Genomic DNA, 25,593 nt, shown 5'->3' on the forward strand with positions numbered 1-25,593 from the left:
TATTCAGGTGTTGGAGCCGGTGGTAACCTGTATGAATTTTGAGAATAATATGGAGGAAGATAGTATGCTTGTGAAGGGTGAGCCTGAGAGACCCTCAAATTTTTTCATACCTCTGGTTGGTAAATAGCTATGCCGGGTTTATTTGGATTTAGAGTCTCCATACCACTTCTCAGTTCAGTTTTCACTCTTCATATCAGCTGATGTGGCCAACCAATTCTGGTCTATGTATCAGGAAGGTCTTGATGGCGGTAGGAAGTCTGGTCATACTGGAGGACTGTCATGGCTTTTAGCTGTGTTTAGGCCTGGACTTTCATCAGTTCTTTAAACTGAGTATGCACTTCTTTCAACTCCAACAGGTCAGCACGAAAAAGATGGTGTGACTGTGCATCCTCTCTGCAAATAGCTTGGACTTCATTATGGCATTCGAGCTTGGGGTAACTGTTCCGCTGGGCTGATGTGAAGAGGTAGGTTTTCACTGCGCTCTGTATAACTGAGGACCGGTATGAGGAGCAGCATCGCCATAGAAGGTGGTCAGGATTGTCCCATGGTGACTGGAGAGGGGTCACATGGACAGGTGCCACACAGGAAGTGAGATAACATGTTCTTGTACAGGTCTCTGCCCTACATATTGCACTTCAGAGTCTTAGAGTCGGCTGGTGGACGTGTTCAACATTGTTTTCTAATTGCTCCAACGATCTCTTCATCATACTCCATGGTCCAGGTAATGAACGCTACCTCCAGCTCGAAGGACCAGGAAAATGAACTCCTAGGCTCGGGTTCTACTAGTATAAGTAGGATACACTCCTGGGTGTCGGTCAGGACACAAAGGATAAGACTGGAGCTTCTTTCAAAAGTGTATTGATTATTAGTTTAATGTTCATGTACCATTGAACACCAAATCACCAACGAATATCCAAGTGACCGCCAGGTAAAAAACTTACATGCACTCTATCTATCTATTTATCTATCTGTCTATACTATCTATCTATCTATCTATCTATCTATCTATCTATCTATCTATCTATCTATCTATCTATCTATCGTATTTATCAATCGTTTTATTGCTCTAGCTGTCATTCATTCATTCTGTCTGTCATTCTCTCAGTCTCTCTCATACATAAGGTCTTGAGGGTTGGAGTTGATCCGTTCGAGGCATGCAGTAATCATCCGCAGTGAGGGGCAGTCAGAGGTGTTTGGAGCTCAGCACGGGGGAAATGAAGAGGTCTCACGCTCTCAGCAGCTGCATTCTGCGGCTGCAGGATTAGCTAATGCGATTAGCTGCGTCTCACAATCAGCCGCACTGAATGCATGTTGTAATTACTGCACCTCAATGAGAAAGGTGTGTGTGAAAGATTAATGCAGGTGAGTGGCAGGCTGTGATAGATACGCTCTGCTAACGTGCTCTCTGCAGCCAAGCGTGTGTGTTTGCGAATTGGACTGAATGGGAATGTAGCTCATCTGCACATATACGACCCAAACACAGACTTGCCAAATGAAGTCTGAGCTGATGGTTAGGTAATGTAGTGCTCCAAATTGGTTTATATTTTTCATGTTGATGTTATATTTTCACAATACTAAGGATATTTGACCTGTTAACACCCTAAAGATCCAAAAATCAACATTTCTAGTTGGCATGATCACAAAGTTAAATTATGTGACATGCTTTTTAACAAAACTTTTTGTGGAGTGTAAAACTCTGATGCTCTTTCTGACTTTAAGTTGATATTATGAGACAAATAAGTCATGATCTCATGAAAACCAGGCAGAAACCAATAATAATGCACAGCCTCTCTGGGCTTCAGTCATTATTTTTGCAAAATTCTGCTTTGGTGCCACTGTGGATTTCAAATCTCTGTACTATTCTAGGACGTGGTCTTTTGTCTCATGAAATCAGCGCGACATATTTCCACACAGGATTTCTCACAGCCTCAGTTCCATACTGAAAATCAATGGACATGCGGATTGACTCCAGCTGAATCGCTGCCTGTTCATTTAGCACTGATTTAAGACGTTTCTAGCTTTTTTCCTTACAGTTTTCAGTCTGCCTTCTGCTCGCATTTTCTTTTTGTCTGTGATGGAGCGACATCAGACGTGTGCAGCAACTGAGAGAGAATCTTGGCTGTGAATTACAAGGTGGCGTGATTACAAAGGTAGAAGAGGCCAAAATAAAGAATAAAAGAGCTACAGAATTATTTGTAATAATTCTATCAAAAATTTAGGTGCGTGTTATATAGGGCCATGATGAATTTCATTTGATTGCATTTTAAATAATTGTTGAAGTTTTATGCATTTATGCATTTTTCATGATACATCTTTATCATAAAACACAGAATCCAAGAAAAATGAATACAGACAACACACCAGTTGTTAATTTCATAAAAAATAGCATATGGCAAATGGCATATGGCACTATTATTGTTAACATTTTAATATATGATTACAATAAATAATACTAAATTCAAATGATTAAACATCATTTTTGATATTAAAATGCAAAACAGATCATTTGGGGAAAATTTGGAAAAATAAATACAGTTACTGGATTTCAAATCAAAGCCTGACATCATGAAACCTCTCTAAATAATCTGAAAATCACATTAAAATGATTTTGATGTATAAAGAACAGATGAACAGTTCAGATGTTCCAGCTCACTGCTGGGAGTCTCATCCGCAGAATCTTTAATTTTGCCTCAAATAATAAAACTGATTGGCAAATTAAATTAAAAAAATAAATAAATGTAAAGCTACTCAACACGGTTTCTCTGAAACATCAAGCTGAGTGTGGTCCTGAAAACACATCAGTTCTCTTTTACAAGCAATACGAAGACTCGTTCTGATCGCTTTTCGTTGAAAGGTGAAACATTTCTGTCAAATACGCGTTGTTTCCTCTTTCAGATCTTCATTCGCTGCCTTTCGTCAGCGAGCCGCCAGGAGGCCGATAGCCAACCGCTAACATTTGATTGAATTATCCCTCAACATGATGTGGCAGTAAACTGTTATTCCTCCATCTTACCAGCCTTCTGCTGTCTCGCCCCTGAGCGACGACTTTCATCCTCTCTCATTTCTCTGCTGTCATACACAGACTGGCACTCGTCTGCCGCCGCGATGGCTTCGGCCTTTTGCTCATTTACGGCTCTATATTCCCAACAGGCCGTCTGATTCCTGAGGGGAGGCCTGTGGAGGACGCTCTGTTGAATTTACGGCCGTATATAAATATATATGAGCGTGCGGTTCTCTCAGATTGAAAACATATACCTGCGACGATTGCCTGCTATGAAGTTCATTCCAGAGGTAATGCTGTTTTTCCCCCCATCTTGTCAGCTCCTTCAAAGAACGCATCCTATTTTAAGGCATGAGAGATATATGGAAAGGAACAGGGTAAATATTTGAGAGTATCGCTGCCTCATTTCTTGGATGAATTCAGTTGGTTTTCTTCGACTGGCTTCTCCACTGGTAAGTTCTAGTTCTAGTCCAAGCAACTCGAGGAGAGAATGCTTTTTCACTTTTGTTTATGTTGCAGATGCATTTCAGGAATTGAGATCAATGCAAGCTGCTTGCTGAACATTATTTCTGCAGAGAAGAGTTGCAATGAGAAATATATTATCGGGTAACTGGCAAATATGTTGTCAAAAGCAGTTCACTTACACTTACACAATCAAGCTGAAATGCTAAATGTAAACCATACTGAACCTCCACAGGACCCATGCAGGCATGTCCGAGTTCAGAAAACAGCTGTGACACCAACAAAAACAACCATCAGACAGGCTTGCATCTGCACCAAAAGCTCTATTATGAAAATCCCACAAGCCACTTAAACTACAAGGTATGCAAAATCCATTCAGTGAGTTTGTAGCATGACATTTTGAGAAACATTGTGCCATTTTTAAGTCAAATACAACAAATGTAAAGCTCTGTAATATCAAGCTGGGTGTTTTACTACCAACACAAAGACTCATTCTGATCACCTTATGTAGAAAGGCGAAACGTCTCTTTCTAACACACTTTATTTTTTCAGATCTTCATTCCCCTTGTGTTGTCAGCGAGTCGCCAGGAGGCTGTTAGACAACCACTAACGTTTGATTGAACAGCTATAACACCAACCAAAAAACCATTAGGCTTGCATCTGCACCAAAAGCTGTATAATGATGAAAATCCTTCTAGCAACTTGCACTACACGGTATGTAAAACAACCATTGCAGGTTACTTTTTTGCATGACATTGGATGAACAAAAACTGTGCATCCTGACTCTAGAAAATGCATTAGTCTATTCAGTGAGTTTGGAGCATGACATTTCTGTTGCCATTTTTAAGTCCAATATGCATCAGACGGTCTGTGGTTGTGCCATCTGAGGACGCGACTGCAGACACGTATGTGTGTCATAGCTGCAGGCCACCTGCACAGTCGTCCTGACTCTAGAGCATCATTACGCACTCATTACACACCTGCAGACCGAGTGCAGGCCAGAGAGCATGCGGTCATCTTACATGAAAGCTGCTCGTCTGTCTAGGGCCAGAAATCTTTGCACTCCCGTCCTACGCAGCGCTGAAGTGTACAGTCTAATGCAGCTCCTCTCACCGCCTTCATTTTGTCAATCTGATCAAAATCTTAGGCTAAAATAAAACTAAATCAACTGTGACTGTTCTGTCAAACTAAAGCCTGACGGTCTACTTGAATAGAAGGGAATCTTTATTTTAAAATAGGTAGTTCAGACTACAAATTCTCATTACATGAGCCACGTTTGTGTGATGTGACTGCATTTATCTGCCTTTATGTTATGCCTTTTTTTGCTGCCACATGACCAAAACTGGTGGAATTAGTTTCGGAGAGGTGAAACAAACTTTGGAGGATCCTGAGTTTGAGTGTCTTGTTCAAAGATGAATTTTACTAGGGATTACTGACGCTGTTACTAAGCCAGTGGGACAGAACAAGTTTTGAGGAGGGGTAGTTAACAGGATTAACAGAAGCGTTGCCTCCCCCTTGTGTTTGATCCAAAATGTACTTACACTCTTGGCAATGTATAGTGAACAATTTGTTTCCATTTCTTAAGTGTTTGAATTTTAAGTAAAAATGCAAAATGCTAAATTTAATATTAGAAATGGTCGTGCAACATGTACTCTTTTCCAAAATTCAAAACTGTGATGTGATAATAAAAAAAAAAATGTGAAACATAATTTAAACTATTAACAATGTCAACAGCATATTGATTGGTATCGCCTTCTCAAGTCGGCGTTTTGTGTTTGTGATCGATATGCACTTAAATAATTTCTCTTTAGGTTTGTTTTATTATTAGCCCAGCTGGGGCGGAGTGTGTTGTGTTTTATCTATTATTCCGGCAGGTTTAGTTTTGTCCCTCAGGCTGAACGCTAACATCATGTAAACCATCAAACAAACACACACACATACCACAGCCAACTGACACATATGTGTTTGCATGTGATGCAGGGAATCCAAATCTCACTCTGCTTTATGTACATAGGTGTACTAAAGGCTGTAGAGATGAATTATGGATTTGTGTGTTGAGCAGCCTCTGGGAGATGTGTGTTGTTCCAGCGTGTCAGGAAATAGAGTGGGTGGACGGGATTCTGATTAGAGCCGGAGCTAAGATAGAGAGACAGATCTATGGTTTCTATATCCGTCCCTGAACAGAGAGAGATGTGCCTTATCATAGACACCGACAGACACCCTGTACACTCGACTCAGTCCGTATCAGTCAGCTGAGGACCACACAAACACACACACATGCGTAGTGATGGCACCCATTTATCAAGCACTGACAACACGCATTGAGCACTGCAGGACTGCACGCTTTCTCTTTATTTTTGTCCGATGTCTCCATCGTGTCGTTGTCAAAGGGTCTGAGCTCTAGGTAATATGCTGAGTGTGTTCCTGAGCCTGATCCATCGGTTCGTGAAAAACTGTGGTAAGTTACGTAAATGCATAAAAGGAGACAGATTGGCTCTTTTTTCGTTCTCAATTTTCTGCCGCTTGATTAAACTTGCTGCAGGATCAATCCAGCGCTGAATCTCAAATCAATTTTGATAGCGTCTGGAGAAAAAAAAACGAGCTGCGCACTCGCGCCCTAAAACACATCAACCTGTGGGAGGCTGATTGTGTTACAGAGTAATAGAAACCCAGTCATCACTGAGACTGCAGAAACATCTCTCAGTACCTTTAACCTGGTTTCTGATGAGTCTGTAAGACTTTGGGTATTAGTAGTGTTTAATAAGACATTTGGACAAACAACAAAAAAGGAATAGTTCACCTAAAAATGAAAAATTGCTGAAAATCCAAGATGTAGATGAGTTTGTTTCTTCATCAGATTTGGAGAAATGTAGCATTCCGTCACTTGTTCACTGATGGATGCTCTGCAGTGAATGGGTGCCGTCAGAATGAGAGTCCAAACAGCTGTTAAAAACATCACAATAATCCACACCACTCCAGTCCATCAGTTAACATCTTGAGAAGCCAAAAGCTACATGTTTGTAAGAACCAAATCCATTATTAAGGCATTTTTAACTTCAAACCATTGCTTCTGTCTAAAATACCAGTCTATAATCTTCCATATGCTCTCTTGCTCTCCAGTGAAAAAGCTGTCTCATCTGAATCAGGAGAGAAATATGCGCAGATCAAGGACTTTTTTTCCACTGGAAAAAGTGTTATTATGGATTATGGACTGATATTTTGTCCAGAAGCAATGATTAAAGTTAAAATAATTATTATCGTGATGTTTTTATCTGCTTTTTGGACTCTCATTCTGACGGCACCCATTCACTGCAGAGGATCCATTAGTGATCAAGTGATGGAATGATACATTTCTCCAAATCTGATGAAGAGACAAACTCATCTACATCTTGGATGTCCTGAGGGTCTGTAAATTTTCAGCAGATGTACTTTTTTGGTTGAACTATTCCTTTAAACTTCTGCATGTAACTCGTTCTGCACTCACATTAGAAATAAACAAGCTAAAACACAATTCAGAAATCCCCTAAAAAATAAGATTAGGTTTTAGATGGTGCACAAGAAAACACTGCAATAATTTTGTTTAGAAACTATAGATGGCATCACAAACACCAGCTCAGGAAAATTCTGCATTCTTTATTCTCGCAGCGTAGCCTTGATTCAATCCATCACATACTATCAGCTCAGAAATCATTAACCACCTTCATCAGACCTACAGATCTCATTTTCCTGTCGTATTTTCCGCACTCACAGAGACTCCAAATCATTTCAACAGACCCTCGGGCCACGTAACGCAGAGAGGATGGTGGAAAAATAAGGATTCCTACGAGGAATGCATATATTATACATTATAAAGGTGTTTTGGAGGCATTTACAGTTCCTTATTATATGTCACGTCGTATATTGCAAATAATATTAACTACAGTTGTAATTCAAGCCTATTCATATTTATTTGTTTAGATATTATATTCCATTAAAATACATAATGTCATGGTTTATGTGCTGTAATGCATTATAGTGAAACCGTTTGCAACCTCAGGGTTTATGTGATGCAATCTAGCAGTGAGATTTTATACATAAATCATGTATTTTGCATACAGTAAGAGCAAATCTCTGCTGTTCTCATGGAAAAGCAAGGCCAGGACTCAATGCTAAGGAATTTTTTTATTTTAGTTTGGGTTTTTACTTGCCCTGCCAAAATTTTCATGGGCCCCACCACAAACAAATTAATAAATAAATAAAAATATTTCTTGCTTTCAGTTAGTTTTTGACCTGTTTGAGCCATACTTCAGTGAATCAGTCCCGGTTGAACTGATTTTGCATCAGCACAGTTTGAAAAAGAGAAGGCTGTTAATGATTTAGACGTGTGTGTGTGTGTGTGTGTGTGTGTTTGAGTGCAGCGAGCATCCAACCGTGCCGCTGTGTTTCTCCTCCTTTCATATTTTATGAAAAACGAGACCCTCGTAGCGGGGAGAATCTGTGAGAGCGCTCCTTTTGTGTGCGCGCGCTTTTGTTTGTGTCTGTGCCAGTCGTGATCTTTCTTTACCAACATATAGATCTCCGGTTACTATGGTGATGAGCCTCCCATTAGCTGATGATGATGATGGAGGTGATGATGTCATAAGAGCAGCATCTTCAGGGTCCTACAGACCCTCTTCAGAACTACTTGCACACACTGACCTACTGAGACTAAACAAGTGGCTCCCTTCTTAGACAGCATCGTAATTGAGATGGAACCTGAGAAGTGAGTGATAAGTGCTGCGCATAACATGAATAGTGTGAAGCAAGAAGAAAACACGACTCGCAATCGATTTCAGGAGAATTGAATGATTAATAAAGTGATACTCTAACCAAGGTTATTGGTAACTAAAACCTTAAAAATATTTGATGAAATAAAATAAGCAAAACGTTTGGCAAAGAAACATTTCTCATTTTCATTTAGTTTAATTTGATGTACTAAAATCGAATTACATTCAAAGTTATAAAAGAGATGTTAACTGAAATGAAACATTTCTCATTTAACTTTAAATTTAATTTAATTCATTTTCTCATTTTCATTCAACTAAAACTTAAATAAATAACAATAACTAATAAAAATGACAACCACACAAAATTACTAAAACTCAAACTAAAAAAGATTAAATTTAAGAAATATTAAATAAAACTGTAATAGTCTCTCAATGATACTAAAAACACTGACTGTAAAGTAACTCTAATATTAACTGTATTACTTTTTTTATAAAAAATTTCTTCATGCAGTTATAGCTAGATATATTTTAGATTTTTCCACCACCTTCATAAAGTGACACTTTTGGCCATACAATATGAGCGGCTGAAATTCCTCTATTTCATACCGTAGTTTTCGTTCTCCTTGAACGTCTTATTCCACTGGACATGTCATGTTGTGATGAAGTCTAGTAAAATGGGTTGCGGACAGGCTTCATGTTGAATTTGAACTGATGTCTGCTGTGTGTTAAATGGTTTTGGACTGGATTTTGCTGCAGTCAGCAGATACTGTGTGTGTGTGTGTGTGTGTGTGTGTGTGTGTGTGTGTGTGTGTGTGTGTGTGTGTGTGTGTGTGTGTGTGTGTGTGTGTGTGTGTGTGTGTGTGTGTGTGTGTGTGTGTGTGTGTGTGTGTGTGTGTGAGATACTGTATGTAGGACTCTGTATACTGACTTAAACACTAATGACTAATGACTCGTGACTGGTTCCTCTTTAGTCTTAATTACTCTACACTTGCATTTACACAGAAACTGCTGTGACACCTTAATGAGACGTTCCTAGGATGCAAAAATGTTAATTAATTAAGAAGACAGAAGCACAGAGGTCATAATGTCTTGAAGTTTCTTGTCTTTCTGTCTTTGTTTCATTTTACATGTTTTGTTCATTCACATTTTCGACTAATTTAAAACTGGGTCAAGCAAAGACTTTGGCAGACTAAGCATCAATTACACTCACATAAAGTGTAACCAAGACAGAAAGAAGTTTCTTCTTGACATTTCAAACCTAATTAAAGGAGAAAGTGAAGTGATCCAAGAGAGGTCAGCAACTCATTACAATCACACACATGCGCGTGTTTGTTTTTCTGTCATGGTGCAGACTTCCTGTTCACTTCTTCTTTGGCGATTTTATCTGCAAGCTATTTATACACTACCGGTCAATGGTTTGAAATAATTATGATTGTGTAATGTTTTTAAAAGAAGTCTCTTCTGCTCACCATGGCTGCATTTTTTATTTAAAAAAAATTACAGTAAAATATTGAAATATTATTACTATTTGAAATAAGTTTTCCCTATGTGAATTTATTTTAAAATGTAATTTATTTCTGTGATCAAAGCTGAATTTTCAGCATCATTACTCCAGTCTTCAGTGTCACATGATCCTTCAGAAATCATTCTAATATGCTGATTTTCTGCTTAGAAACATTTCTGATTATCAGTGTTGAAAACAATTGTGCTGCTGAATATTTTCGTGGAAACCGTGATACACTGCATACACCGCACTCCAATTTGGGGTAAGATGTAGAAAAAAAAGAAAAGAAATTAATACTTCTATTCATCAAAGACACATTGAATTAGGGCTGGACGATATGGCCAAAATTGATATCACGATATATTTCTTAATTTCGGTCGATACGATATAATTCCGATATCAATATGAACACTATTAAAAAAAGCCTCATTAAAACTGCCAAGAATGCCCACAACAGATGTCTGTACCAACGAACTAATGAAAAATTAATTTGCCAAGTCTATGAACTCCTCCTATAAAACTATATAATATTTTAGGGGGACTGCACAAATAAATTAATGTTCACCTTTTATTTGTATTTAGCCTTCATACAAACATGAATTGTGAAATCACTGTCAAATAAACATCTCAGACTCACCTTATTAATATCTTTAACTTCAAACTATAGGCTAACATACACTACCAGTCAAAGGTTTATGAACAGTACGATTTTAGTTTTTTAAAGAATTCTCTTCTGCTCACCAAGCCTGCATTTATTTGATCCAAAATACAGCAAAAACAGTAACATTTTGAAATATTTACCATTTAAAATAACTGTTTTCTATTTGAAAATATTGAAAATGCAAGTTATTCCTGTGATTGTGAATTTTTAGCATCATTTCTCCAGTCACATGATCCTTCAGAAATCATTCTAATATTCTGATTTGCTGCTCAGAAAACATTTATTATTATGTTGAAAACAGCGGAGTAGAATCTGATTCTCTGCCAGTAGGAGGCGCTCTGAGAGCGGCAGAACTAGCGGTTTCCACGGTAACGGCTGTAATCTAAGCAGCTCCGCTCGTGAACGCTACTTTATCAGATAAAATGAAAATGCCATCAAAACTATTCTGAAGACAGTATGTTCCCTTCAGAGATACATTCACATAAATCACCCGCTTTTTGAAACGTGCAGTGCTCATGTTTATTCAACAAAGTCAAATGCCACAAATAAATCAGTGTATGGGAAACACTGGTAATGTATATCGAAATATCGGAAATGTGTTTAAAAATCATATCACCGTTATTGAAAAAAATTATATCACGATACATATTGATATTGAATTATTGTCCAGCCCTACACTGAATTGATCCAAAGTGGCAGAAAACATGTTTATAATGTTACAAAAGATTTCCATTTCAAATAAATGCTGTTCTTTTAAAATTAATCAAAGAATCCTAAAAAAATGTATCACTGTTTCCACAAAAAAAATAAAAGCAGCAAAAACATTTCAAAATGGATAATAATGAGAACCATTATTATTAATTGAGCACCAATAATTAAGCAGCAAATCAGCATATCAGAATGATTTCTGAGTAATGATGCTGAAAATTCAGCTTTGATCACAGCAATAAATTACATTTTACAATATATTCAAATAGAAAACGGTTATTTTAAATTGTAATAATATTTCACTGTACTATTACCATATTTTTAGTCAAATAAATGTTGCTTTGGTGAGCAGAATGTCTTTCAAAAACATTAAAAAAAAGTAATTATTCCAAAATTTTGAGCTGTGGTGTAAGTAAAGGCCCATTCACACCATGGCCTAATAATAACTATAACTATAAAGTTATGGAGATAAATGTGTCCTCATACCTGAATAAACCCTCACACACTCACCTCACCGGACCCTCTTAACCCCATTAAGTGTGTATGTGTTTCATGAATGCGAGTCGGCAGCCATCAGGAGCATATCATACGCCGTTCATTCACCAAACGCTCATTTAGCAGCAATAGAGAGAAACTGTTCCTCCTCCTCTGCTCTCTAAAACGAGAATCTGACGTTCTTTTCTTCAACACAAAACCCCATCCACGTCAGTCACTGATGTGCACACACTAAATTTAGATGCATGAACAAGCGGGGAGCTCAATTGCGAAGAATAATCCATATTTAGACCAGCACATTTATATTTACCTGTGAGTTTGCTCTCATTTCATGTCTCTTATAATCTATTTACTGCTGTGAAAATGGCTTTCATGCATATTTAATTTGCATAATGTCACATGCACGTGATTATAATGGTGCTAATGACTGCTGTTTGCCATTGTAAGGATCTCTATTACTGTTGCATATACTAACACTGAGTATTAAAGTTTGTTTTGTTAACTCAGGGAAATTTTTTCTGCTCTCTTATCGTATCTCTCTGGTTTCTTTGCCGCATCAATAAGATTGAATATCTCTGGCCTTGTGAGCTGAATGAGGATTATTCTGGCAAACTGAAGCAAGTGTGTGCGTGTTTGTGTACGTGATCTGTTGTATTCGGCTCTGATTGACATCTGTCTGTATTGTGCACACAGGCTGCAGGTGTTCCCTGACCATCAGTGTGTGTGAAGTGACCTGTGGGTGTGTTTTTGCCGTGCCGCGTGTCCTGCAGCATTTCCATCAGGCCGGCAATGGGAGGAACATGTCACTACAAGCTCCTCAATCTGCTGCTGTTACAGAAATCAATACTGCCTGACACACACACACACACACACGCACGCGCACAAACACACACACACACACACACACACATTCAGGAGAACATCTCAATTGCTCTACAGATATAAAGATGTCTATAGGAGAAGTTGTCAAACAATAAAAATTATCTTAATTTGAGCTTTAAGTTTTGTTAAAAATGAGTCCATCCAGATTTAGCACACACACACACACACACACACACACTTGAAAGATATTCCATGGACTTCTATTGTTTTTTTTTTTTTATGTACAGCTAGTTATAAATACGCTAACCTAATCCCAACAGAAAACTTTCTGCAGTTTTACTAATTTATTTTTTATATCATTTTGGGAGATTTTGTCAGGTTTAGCTCAATTCTGGTTATAGATTTATTGGCAAAATATGGTTAAATAGGTACTTAACACACACACACACACACACACACAAACATACAAACAGTCCAGTGGTAAGTAGTCACTTGTGTGTATAATATTTTGCATATGATGCATTTTAATTAAAGTTTTGATTTTTACTCCATTTTATGGACAGATACTGCAGCAGATTTCATGCTCATTAATTCAGCCAATTAGTCTGTGGATTACCTGGGCATCTGATCACATGATCATTCAGTAAGTGTTCATGGCTGCATTGCACTTTAAATACTATGTAAAGTAAGAATTGATGCATTCCCAGTCATAATATGTTTAAAATAATATATGCCAAAAAAACTTTTTATTTCAGGCTGCGTCTGAAATAAGTAATTATGCACATTAGCAATATTTCAGTCAAATTTTGTGGACAAAAAAGGGCCACTGTCTTTGTTAGTAGCATAGCGATGTGTAAAGTCACTTTCAAACTAAGCAGCTTTTTGTTGGTGAATGCAGCAAATTTGCGTGACCAACCTAAACACGAGCGAAATCTGCATAGGGAACTTGCACAAGATGTCTAGTTTCCAACTGAAATTACTTTATTTCACCCCAAATATTCTGTAAAATACTATAAATGTGACCTTTACTCTGTTGTCATTGTCACGTGACCCATCAGATGGACACTTAGTAAGTCATGCGGATACTGTTTTATGAATACTGCAAATTTGGACATGCTACTCTCGTCACATAATGTTTTTCATCTGCTACACTGAGAACAATTTGGTATAGAAAAATGTTAACTTAGAAATTGCTAGTAAACATCACAATTACAAAGAAACAGCAAGCAATAGTGAATCAAACTGATATGGTATTTTCTTGTAAAACATGCTCTAATAAACTTAGAAAATATTTTTTCAGTGTATATAGTAGGGAAATATGCAATGTCAGATGCAGCCTAAGTGTGCCTTTTCAGCGATAATTACCTACAACCAGAGAGAAGTGTGTGATTTTGTTTATTTCAACTTATTTGGTTTTAGAAATGTGAGGCTGAATGCATGAAAATCTAAAAATAAGCAATAAAGTAGTGAATTTAGTTATTTATGCTAATGCTTACTGCTTTCCCATCATCAGCAAAGTGGATTGTAGGAGTATGCAAATTAGCATGCATATCTTCCCGCCTTTAAACGGGATGACTTTTTTCATTAGATAATTACATTTAGTAAATCGTTCTGTGGTAGAAGATTCAGAATATATTTCATATAAAATTATCCGACACTTTGTGTATGTTTACATATCATGTATTAGTAAGTAAATCTGCTTAATAATAGTAAACAACTGGCTAGACAGACAGAGCGACTTGCAGTACATTAACTACTCTAAACCAATAATAATTTAGTTTGCCATGTAATGTAGAAGGAAAGCTCTTGTTTATGTTCCCAACATGTGATTGTGTGTGTGTGTGTGTGTGTGTGAGAGAGAAAGTATTGTGTGTCATGATATACCTGAATTCAGAGTTTTCTCTCCGCAGAAGAGTGGAAGGATTCATCCATTATGAATGTCTCAGAGAAACACTGTCACCTGGACTGAGCTACTCAAACACCGGCGCTCCTGAGCAGCAGGTCTGGAGCGTGTGAGTGTGTGTGAGTATGTGGGCATGTGTGTCGGTGTGTGTGTGTGTGTGTTGAGATGACAGTCTCTCTGCCTTCAGGAGAAACATCCTACCTCACTTTTACACACAGCTGATTTTGCCTTGTTAATAAGAGGTTTTTATGACATGCACATTTTACAATATCTCAGGAGTTAACAAGCACATTTGTGTGTGTGTGTGTGTGTGTGTGTGTGTGTGCGATTCTAACACAATGATGTGCAAGCTGTGACATTGTGAAGGGCACAGTGAGGCTTCGGTAACATCCAGTTTGGAATATTCAGTCCCTTTGGGTTTATTAAACACAAACACTCACACATGAACCTCTGCTGCTCTCGCTTTCAAACCGCTCACAAAAAGAGGCATAATACTATGCATAAAATGCACATTTGTTATTATTGGTTATACAATATATTGTCACTTTTCTGCTTAATTGGTTGTATGTTCTTCAACATTGTTTCTGCTTATTTCATGTATTATTTGCATAAAATACACTTTATGTAACAGCTATTTATTCTGAGAATCAAGTAGCATTTTTAACTGAACAGTTTGACATCTTGCATAAATATAAGTATAAGTATTTATAGTAACAAAATATTTTGATCTAAAGTAAAAAAAAAAGTCATAAAGCAGAAATAATTTAGAATCAATGTTATTTTAGTAGCATTGATATACTATTATGATTTTTGTTAATATTTTGAGTTAGATTTTATTTTTTATATTTTCTGTTTTCATTTTAATTTTTTAATCATTTTTTATGTAGTTTTAGTTATTTTACTACTTATTATTTAGTATTAAACTAAATGAAAAAGAGAAAGGTTGCCTTTGGCAAAATAAAACAAGTTTGCATTTTAAAATAGTTGATTTCTATTCATGTTTATTTCCAGTAATGAAAATGTTTTTTATTGTTTTTGTTAATGATAACTCTGTAGAATGAATAGAATTAAAATTGTTTCTGTATTTCAGGTATCAGCCACTTTAAATCAGGCTCAGACGATCTCTACACTTTTGAAACGTAAGGAAAAAATAATAGTCCAAATCATTTCGATGAATTGCTTCTTTTGAACCCGTTAAAAAAAAAGGAACAATTTTCTTCTTTATTTAATTACTCGTCGCTAATGTCCGCTGTGGCATATTACATTCTGTAACATGGTTTAATAAAGCCATATGTAGACACACATTGCTGCTGATTAAGTTTTTATGTAATTAAGGTATATTAATTATAGGGTGTTTTGTGTTTTGCAATTCACGTGTCCCAGTTTTTTGCACCTTAATTGAGATTAATGTTCATACTCCATAATGTCCCAGGTCTGGGCTTTCCCTGCATGTTGAATATGACTGTGACAAATATTCATGAGCTCTTGGACGTGCTGCATTACAGTTTTGCAGCTAAAGCACCCGTACAGATGGTTCCCGGCTCATTTAGAGTCAGACGTGTCTGAAACGGGCAGTCGAGAAGCGCTTAGACTGACTCATTGAGTTGAGGAGCCATTAACTTCCCAGACTGATTCAGACCAATCCACGAACAAATCACTCAGAATGGTTTGGTGAACCAAACCAACCAAATCACTGACTCAAAATAATTAATTTTTCATTTGGATATCACTAGTTTATCTTCAGCAGATGCTGATTAGAGTTCATATCGAGACCTTTGATTTTGGTAAATTTGAGCACAGTTTGAGACATAAACAGCAAACATCTCATTACTGCATTGCAGAAACATTTGAGATATTGAAGGGATCTCATCTGCGATTTGTCCTTTAGTGTATCACGTCTGCCAGGAATGTGCTCAGAAATGTTGCTTGGTCTTTTGGCGAACGTGTGGAATTTGATATCAGGAACGTCGGGCTCTTGTTAATGTCAGCGCTGAAGTGTTTTTGCTGGAGCTGAAACATGTGGCCGCGTTTGGCTGGACTTCTGCAGCCGCGGGACATTAAAGGACTGTCGGCTGTTTTCTTTCAGGTAGTGTTGCTGTTTCATGTAAACACTGTTTCAAAGCGCCTTGCGTCCGACGCTTTGTTGGAGGAATGTTCCGGGTTCAATGCAACTTAAGCCGTATACGGACAGCGCTTGTGGTGTAATTTCCATAGAAAATGATTTCTAAAAACAAATTTGTTTACAGCAGTCCCAGCGCTAAAAAGATGATTTAGGCTCTTTGCAGCTCAAATAACACTCTTTGTTTTGTACGGAACAATTATTATAAGTGCTTGAAGCTGCACATTTGAGCTTTTAAACATCTTGAATTAATCAAAATGCATTTGTTCTGTGCTTTTACAAACCGAGTGACAAGCTGAAGTCATTTTCTCTGGTAATCAAGAGATTGAAGGGTTTTTTTGAACCCTTGAAGAGCCGTGGTGCGGTTCTCGCATGTAATGGTGGTAAATCTTCTTTGCACAGAGCTCAATCTGAGTGGCTCAACGCAGCTGTTTGGATAAATCTGTACGGAATATTAAAGCACAGTTTAAAATTCTGTACATTAATCTCTCTTTCAGCGCTGATGTAAGCAGCCGCGCTGCAGGGATAAATATAATCTAATAACGCAGCGGCTTTTACAATCATTCAAATGAAACCAATTAAAAAGCCTGCGTCTGCGCAGACCGTGTCCCTCGAGTGTGAGTTTACACGAGGTTTAGATCCAAAGACTCCCACCTAACAGATCACAACCTGTCTCACACGTCTGTCTCTTTTTCAGTCTCTCTTTCTGGGATTGCGAGCTTGAGGAATCGTTTAAGAAGCTTGCTGGACCTTGAGACGGAGATATGTTGCGTCTATAAACAATCTGTCATAATATATGCACAAACACGCACACACCCTGCACAAATGTATTAGCCAAGGCAGAACTGGCTATCAAAAATCATTAAGAGAGGCGTGTATAGTGCATCATACTTAAAGTGCATTATTATTGACAATTAATCACCTATAAAATCAATCTCAAGTTTTTGTCACGTTTAATGTATGGAAATGTTTCAATGCTTTGGCTTCTTGGTTTCATACTTATTGGTCCAATTCAGTTTTCACATTCAATTAGACAGACAAATTGTTTGCTGCATGTACCCCTAAAAGAAACACATTTTTCGAAATAAATACAAGATTTATTTTATGTATGACTGGTTTTTCCAATAAAGGACGTCCCTGTATGTACCCAAAGGGAGGTTTGTCAGATTTAGCTCGCTTTTGAGGACAAACTTGTCCCTGAAGTCTTAGAAAGTAAACACAAACATGTGAGCATAATGGTTTGTGTTGCTCAGATTAATGCAGAGCGCGTCCTGTGAGAAACTTTATATTGTCTTTAACCCTCAGAGGTATTTAAGCGTGTTTGTGTGTGTTGATATTTGCACGAGTCCCCTGGAGAGCGTGTTCCGTGCGCGTGTTGACAGCCGCTCAATGCTTTGTAAATCCCAAACCGAACCCCCCCGACGCGACGCTCGCGCTCAGATCGTGCTGTGTGTCACAATTATATGTTAGTTACTCTGAACCACTTCTGAAAAATAAATAAGTAAATACTGGACCTGAATGCATTTCAAGATGTTTGGTTGCATAAATGGTTCTTATTGTCAAATGATTCTTATGAACTGGTTCTTTGTAATGAATCTTTCAAGAGTTCTCAGACTGAATCAATCCAGTGGCTCACTGAATCAGAACAAAAGAATCATTAGTGGAATTGGAAATGTTAAATTCCTTGTTTCCTGTCCCTAGTCTTTATATTTCACACACAGATACAGCCCATTTTATCACTCAATTAAAACGGCCCTCCTTGACTTTCCTTGTCAAGTTCGTATGGTGAGGAAGTCAATGCAATGCCTGGAATAATTAAATAGGAATATTCTCATCACTCACGTGAAAGAATTAATTTGGTTTCCCCACCTGACATGTATATAATAACCAGCAGTCCCTCTAACCATATCAGAGTTTGTGTTGTATTAAAATAGGCTTATGTTTTGCACATTAATGCTTTAAAGCATTAACACAAGTAACACCTTAAAAAAAATAAATGGTGTATAAACAATATACACTCACATAATTTCCCTAAACAGTTACAAAAACTGTAATTAAATTTTGTGATAGAAAAACTGAAGTAGTATTTTAAAGTAAAACGTACTCCATTAATCTTCGAAAAATCATTTTCACAGTGCATGAATTAAAGGGATAGTTTACCTCAAAATGAAAAGTTTGTCATCATTTACTCGCCCTCAAATTTATCCAAACCTGTATAAGTTTCTTTCTTCTTTTGAACACAAAAGAAGATATTTTGAAGAATGTTGTTAGCCAAATAGGTGATGGTAGCCATTTACTTCCATAGTATGGAAAAAAATACTATAGATGGCAACTGTTTGGTTACCAACATTCTTTAAAATATCTTCTTAAAGAAGAAAGAAACTCATAGAGATAAACTTGAGGGTCAGTAAACAAGGACATAATTGTTATTTTTGGGTGAACTATACCTTTAATTATGCAGGCTGTTTTTGCTACTGTACCTTTAAGAGTTCTATATGCAAATAAGCTCTTTTATTAATCTAACCTGTTTCAGCATAATTCATCCTTGCGGGTCAAGTGGCTGAATATGCAATAGTTCTTGATATGCAAATGTGGGTGGTCATATGCTAATGAGCTGTAATTTGATCTTCTAGATGGACCGGGGAGGATTTTTGTGTTGCGAATGTTGCAATAGATCCAGTACTCTAGTACATTGGAATGTTTTTATTTTTTTTAAAAGAACAGAAGTCATCCTTTGATCCATTATACCGCCCAAGCGGCTTGCTAAGAAAACCATTGTCTTGTTTTCAGCGCAGGAACATTTGCGGGTTAATGAGGTGACTTTGGGCTTCATTAGCATTTTGCATGTCACAACAGTGGCGCAGTTTTCAGTGCAGGGCATCACCATGGTAACATCTGCTCTGGGCCAGGTTATGGGATGCGGTGTAATGGTTAAAGCTCAGCACTGGTAACCAGAAGGTTGATGGTTTGACCTCATGAGGGGCGAGTCATGAACAATCTCCTCCGTGCCCTTGAGCGAGACCCTTCACCTCGGTAGAAACCTTCGCGACACTGGTGATAGCGATATCACATGCTGATTTATGACGCCATTGCTTGGGCGAGTGGTGATAAATAAACTCTTCACTTGACCATGAAACCCATTTAGGAAGATATTAGTCTAAATTATAGCCTGAAGTCCTTGACTTCTGTCCGTCACAAAGCTAGTGCTTCTCCGTACAGGAATTGGTTAAATGACAGTTTACCCGACTCACATTTGTGCCTTCGATTTAGGTTGGAGAGATTTGGCGTCCTTGATGTCAAGAGTGAGATTTGAGAGCTCACAAAGATTATTATTGAACAGCTTATGGTCAGTTCATCACACAAGGCATGAACATCGTTCTACAGATTTGGAATGGCATTAGGGATTTTGAATAATTAAGAGTTTTTAATGTTGTTGAAAGAGTCTCTTCTGCTCTACATGGTTGCATTTATTTGATCAAAAATACAATAAAAACAGTAATATTGTGCAATATTATTACCATTTAAAATAACTGTTTTCTATTTGTTTGTTTGGTTAAAAACATTGATCAACATTTAACATTGACATTGATATTTTTTAACATTGAATGGAAGGTTTCCACAAAAATATTGGGCAGCACAACTGTTTTCTGGTGTTTTCCTTGAAGACTGGTGTTATGAGCTTTGATTACAGGAATAAATTTTAACATATATTCGCATAGAAAACAGTTATTTGAAATTGTAATAATATTTCACAATTTTAAATGCAGTTTTGGCAAACAAAAGAGACTTGAGATTTATACATTATTATTTATTAATAAATAATCTTTCCATTGATGTTGTCACGAATCTGGTCTGTACTTCCATTCATTCACCACCAGAGGTCACCCGTTCAACACATTGACTCTCACACCATACATAACACTGGACATCATTTCCCATCATTCATTGCACTGATTGCACACACGGCTGATTGCACTAATCACACGCACACCTGATCACACAGCTCTCACTAATCACACACTCTATTTAAACCCTGGACTTTGTTTCCCTCACGGCCGAGTATTGTATGCGTTTAACGCTCCCCTAGCCGTAGCAACACTACAGAGCCACTGATAGTTTTCCCCTGCCTGTTTTGGATTGTGTTTTCCCCTGCCTGGACTATTGCTTTATTTTCAGATACCTCTCTCGTCTCACCTTTGCTTGCCCTAGGATTACTCTTTGTCTTGTCCCTGCCATACCTGTTTGCCATTGCTCGACCTTGCCTGTATTTATGACCATGCCAGTAAATAAAAGCTTGCACTTGGATCCGCAAGTCTCACGTCTCGTCAGCCCTGTTACAGAATACTCGGCCACACAAGGATCCAGCAGCTTTTCAGACAGACATTTGTCCGGTATGAACACAACAAGACTATTGTTTGCCATATTAGAGAGTTTTTAGCCATCGCTCATTATTCTGATTTACCGGACATTATTTTGATTGAGATTTTTTGTGATGGCATTAATCAGCCTCTGCGATCACAGCTTAGACGCAAATTGTTTTTTGAACTTTGCTTTATTGACTGTTGGTTCAGCGTTCACTGTGGGAGTCGCGGAGGAACGCGACAGCGCACTCAATTGTGTGATCGCAACCGCTCAAGAGCACGCTCACAAAATGGCGGACACAACAGCGCCCCGTTATGTCATAGCAGAGTCCAGTCCGGTCACAACTGATCTTCACGAGCTGAGTAAAGTCACAGCCGATCTTCATGAACTAAATCAAGTCACCGTTGATCGTCACGAATCAAGCCAAGTCAAAGCTGATCTTCATGAGTCAAGCCAAGTCACAGCCGATCTTCATGAACTAAATCAAGTCACCGTTGATCGTCACGAATCAAGCCAAGTCAAAGCTGATTTTCACGAGTCAAGACAAGTCAAAGCTGATCTTCATGAGCTAAGTCAAGTCACAGTTGCTGTTAAATAACCAAGTCAAGTCACAGCAGCACGTCACAGCTGTTCGTCCAGAGTCACAGCAGTACGTCTCTGCTGACCTTCCAGAGTCGGGTCACGTCCGGCTGACACACCCAGATCATCAAAGTCAGTCTTTCATTATCCCAGTCTGATATCCAGTGTGAGGGATTCACCGCTGGTGTCTGCACGCGCAGCTGATATCTCCAAACCAGCTCACTTTAACTCTCCTGTTCCTGCTCCTATTCCTCTGTCCAAAGCGCTTCCCCTGATGGGAATCGCTTTATGTTGCGTTTGGGCTACGTACACCACCACAGAACTGCCTGAGGTGGCGGCACCCGCTGCAGCTTCTCCAGAGGTGGTGGCTCAAGCTGCAGAACCTCCAGAAGCAGCGGGGCTCGCCTCAACCCCTTGTACGGTGGTGGCGCCCAGCAATGTCCTCTCATCCTGTCGAGTTGAAGTCGAGGAGACTGTTACTGCTGTAGAACTTCCAGAGGTGGCGGCAACCGCTGCAGAACCTCCGGAGGTGTCAATGGTATCCACTCACAAACTCTTGTCCTGTCCTGTCACGGCTAAGGAGGCTGTCCCTGAACTCTTGTCCTGTCCTGTCACGGCTATGGAGGCCGTCTGCGTATCCTCGTCCTGTCCTGTCGCAGCCAGAAGGGCTGTCCCTGAACTCTCGTCCTGTCCTGTCACGGCTATGGAGGCCGTCCCTGAACTCTCGTCCTGTCCCATCACGGCTATGGAGGCAGTCTGCGAATCCTCATCCTCGTCTTGTCCTGTCGCAGCCAGAAGGGCTGTCCCTGAACTCTCGTTCTGTCCTGTCCCGGCTATGGAGGCCGTCAATGAACTCTCGTTCTGTCCTGTCACGGCTATGAAGGCCGTCAATGAACTCTAGTTCTGTCCTGTCACGGCTATGGAGGCTGTCAATGAACTCTCGTTCTGTCCTGTCACGGCTATGGAGGCTGTCAATGAACTTTCTGTGTTCCCTGCCTCGGTCCTTGGGTCCGTGCATGTTCTCTCTCCTTTTTATGTCTCCGTTCTCCCTAGGTCCCAGGCTCTGCTGTGGGTTCCTGATCCGTCGTGGTGGGCTCCTGCTCTATCCGCTCCACCGTGGAGGTCTTCGGGTCCGTCTGCCCCGCTCTGGTGGTCTTCTGCTCCACCTGTTCCGTCTGCTCCGCTGTGGTGGTCCACTATCTGGCTCTGGTGGTCTTCTGCTCTGCCCTCGTGGGCTCCTGCTCTATCTGTGCCGCCGTGTTGGTCTGCTGTCTGGCTCTGGTGGTCTTCTGCTCCTCCCTGGTGGGCTCCAGTCCCATCGGCTCCTCCCTGGTGGGCTCCAGTCCCGTCGGCTCCGCCCTGGTGGGCTCCAATCCCGTCTGCTTCACCCTGGTGGGCTCCAATCCTGTCTGCTTCGCCCTGCTGGGCTCCAATCCTGTCCACTCTGCTCTGGCTTCCTACTCTGCCGGCTGTGCCTTGGTCCCCGGTCACTCCGCTTCCACAAGGACCTGGCCCTCCATCCCTCCCCCTGTGCCGCTTCCGCTCCACCTCCCTCCTGGATTATAGACTATGTGGAGCGTCTGGAAGCCGCTCTTTGGGGGGGGGCTCTGTCACGAATCTGGTCTGTACTTCCATTCATTCACCACCAGAGGTCACCCGTTCACCACATTGACTCTCACACCATACATAACACTGGACATCATTTCCCATCATTCATTGCACTGATTGCACACACGGCTGATTGCACTAATCACACGCACACCTGATCACACAGCTCTCACTAATCACACACTCTATTTAAACCCTGGACTTTGTTTCCCTAACGGCCGAGTATTGTATGCGTTTACCGCTCCCCTAGCCGTAGCAACACTACAGAGCCACTGATAGTTTTCCTAGTTTTCCCCTGCCTGTTTTGGATTGTGTTTTCCCCTACCTGGACTATTGCTTTATTTTCAGATACCTCTCTCGTCAAGCCCCTTCGGATACTGATCGCTGTCTACCGACCTTTGCTTGCCCTAGGATTACTCTTTGTCTTGTCCCTGCCATACCTGTTTGCCATTGCTCGACCTTGCCTGTATTTATGACCATGCCAGTAAATAAAAGCTTGCACTTGGATCCGCACGTCTCACGTCTCATCAGCCCTGTTACAGATGTATGGTTTGTTAGGATCAGACAATATTTGGCTGAGATGCAACTATTTGAAAATCTGGAATCTGAGGGTGCAAAAAAATCTAAATATTGAGAAAATCGCCTTTAAAGTTGTCCAAATGAATTCTTAGCAATGCATATTACTAATCAAAAATTAAGTTTTGATACATTTACGGTAAGAAATTTACAAAATATCTTCATGGAACATGATCTTTACTTAATATCCTGATTTTTGGCATAAAAGAAAAATGGATAATTTTGACCCATACAATGTATTTTTGGCTATTGCTACAAATATACCCCAGCGACTTAAGACTGGTTTTGTGGTCCAGGGTCGCATATTTCAAACAAAACTGGTAGTGCAGATTTCTTGAAAAGGTTCAGAACTAATGTTTTTACTGTTTAGTTTCAATTAAACGCTCATTTAGAATTGGAGAAGAGGTTTTGAGCGCTGAAGTTTTCTAAATGTTTCCTTTAGTAGAATGAAATCTGTTTCCCATGACATGAGGTCTTTATCGTTGGCAATAGTGAAGAACCAGGATGATTGTGTCAGTATTGTCAGCCAACAGCTAGAGGAACCTTGACTGGTCTCCAGCGGCTCGGTGTGTGTGTGTGTGTGTGTGTGTGTGTGTGTGTGTTTGAGAGCGAGGTCAGGGTCGAGGGATTGCTCTGCGAGACATAATTAAATCAACAATGAAAGATTTGCAGGGAGCAGCCCTTTAAAATTTAATTTTCTTCTGCAAGACTTTCCGCAGCAGGGAAGATCCCAGATAGACGCGGGAGCAGAAATGTGGGTTAACCAGAGGTTAGCACTAGGAAATGGCCTTCTGTTTAACCCACAACAAACAGCTCTGTTCGGATCAACAGACGGAAAAATACAAATGCATGTCTAAACCCTCGTAGAGAATGTGTGGTCTGTTAAAATGTTTATTAGTTCAGTTAAATGTCTCTGTTTTATGTTGAGTTACACTGGAAGTCAAAGGTTTGGACTCATATAGTCATCGTTTATTGGGACTAATTTCCACATGTTAGAATAGTATTAAAATGAAACTCTGAAATAACACAATTAGAAATCTGGGACCGGGTTATTATTCTGTAGTTAACTAAAAAACTATAAAAAAAATAAAAAAATTGTTTCTTGAAATAAATGTTAACTATAAAAATAAAATAATAATTTTAATAAATAATATTTTATTTCAGCATATATATATATATATATATATATATATATATATATATATTTTTTATTATTTTTTTTTAATATAAATATTTTTTTACTTTAGCTAGTTGACAAAACAGCATTTTTCATTTTCCAAGTACTAAAATACCTCAAACTAAAACTGAAATAAAACTTAAACATTAAACACTATATAGACATTAAAAAACTACAAAAGCACAAAACAAAATAACTAACTAAATAATGTAAATATGAATTCAAAATAGTGTACTGTACAAAATATTGTGTGTAATGTAAATATTTATTCAAAATAGTGAATAAAAACTACAATAGTTTCCCATTGATACTGAAATAATACTGGTGTGGGAATGATGCAGCGATCAAAATATGTAATACAAATGAAAACTTTCTTATATTTGAGATGCTTCTTTGTCTATTTTCCAGTGCTCCTCGCTCTTGACATTCATCAACCAACTTCATCAGATGCATCCTGGGATTTTTATTTAAGGAGGAACTGGTATGCTGCAGATGTGATGATCCTTTTCCTTCACTATACAGCTATTATAATTGTTTTAATTAAAATTTAGGCACAGTGTGTCTGCTGAACTGATTTCAAGCGTTTAAGCAGAAGCTTTTACATCAAAAGATTTTTCAATCACGAACCGAGTCCAAACGTTTTCGTATGTTTTTTGGAGCATTAACGAGATTCTAATGTGCTGCCACATTATCTTAAAATTAAAAGTCAACACACGACCCCACACACTAACAGCCGGAAGAGATGACAGATTAAAGCTGCTGTCTGACATCTCTGATTATTGTGCTGAATTATTTGGGAAGTTTGTGTCTGTGATTCGGAACTCGTTCTGAGTAGAGATCTGCCTGTTAATGAGACCTGTGACCTGACACG

At 38.9% G+C, this 25,593-nt stretch overlaps 2 protein-coding genes across 2 annotated transcripts in view; one reads left to right on the plus strand and one right to left on the minus strand.

Moving 5' to 3' along the window:
• The window catches only part of chrm2a (cholinergic receptor, muscarinic 2a), an 81,748-nt gene that overhangs the window by 28,771 nt on the left and 27,384 nt on the right, over positions 1-25,593 (minus strand). The window lies entirely within an intron of this gene.
• LOC131538698 (uncharacterized) overlaps positions 14,107-25,593 on the plus strand; it is a 32,354-nt gene continuing 20,867 nt past the window's right edge. Inside the window, exons 1-3 of the mRNA XM_058772730.1 lie at positions 14,107-14,399; positions 15,392-15,440; positions 22,415-24,538. Coding sequence (XP_058628713.1) covers positions 14,211-14,399; positions 15,392-15,440; positions 22,415-23,127 — 951 coding nt within the window. The 5' untranslated portion in view covers positions 14,107-14,210 and the 3' untranslated portion in view covers positions 23,128-24,538. Of the gene's footprint in view, positions 14,400-15,391; positions 15,441-22,414 lie in introns of the transcript that reaches the window.

The sequence above is a fragment of the Onychostoma macrolepis genome, chromosome 04, assembly GCF_012432095.1.
Source record: "Onychostoma macrolepis isolate SWU-2019 chromosome 04, ASM1243209v1, whole genome shotgun sequence".
Taxonomy (NCBI): Eukaryota; Metazoa; Chordata; class Actinopteri; order Cypriniformes; family Cyprinidae; genus Onychostoma; species Onychostoma macrolepis.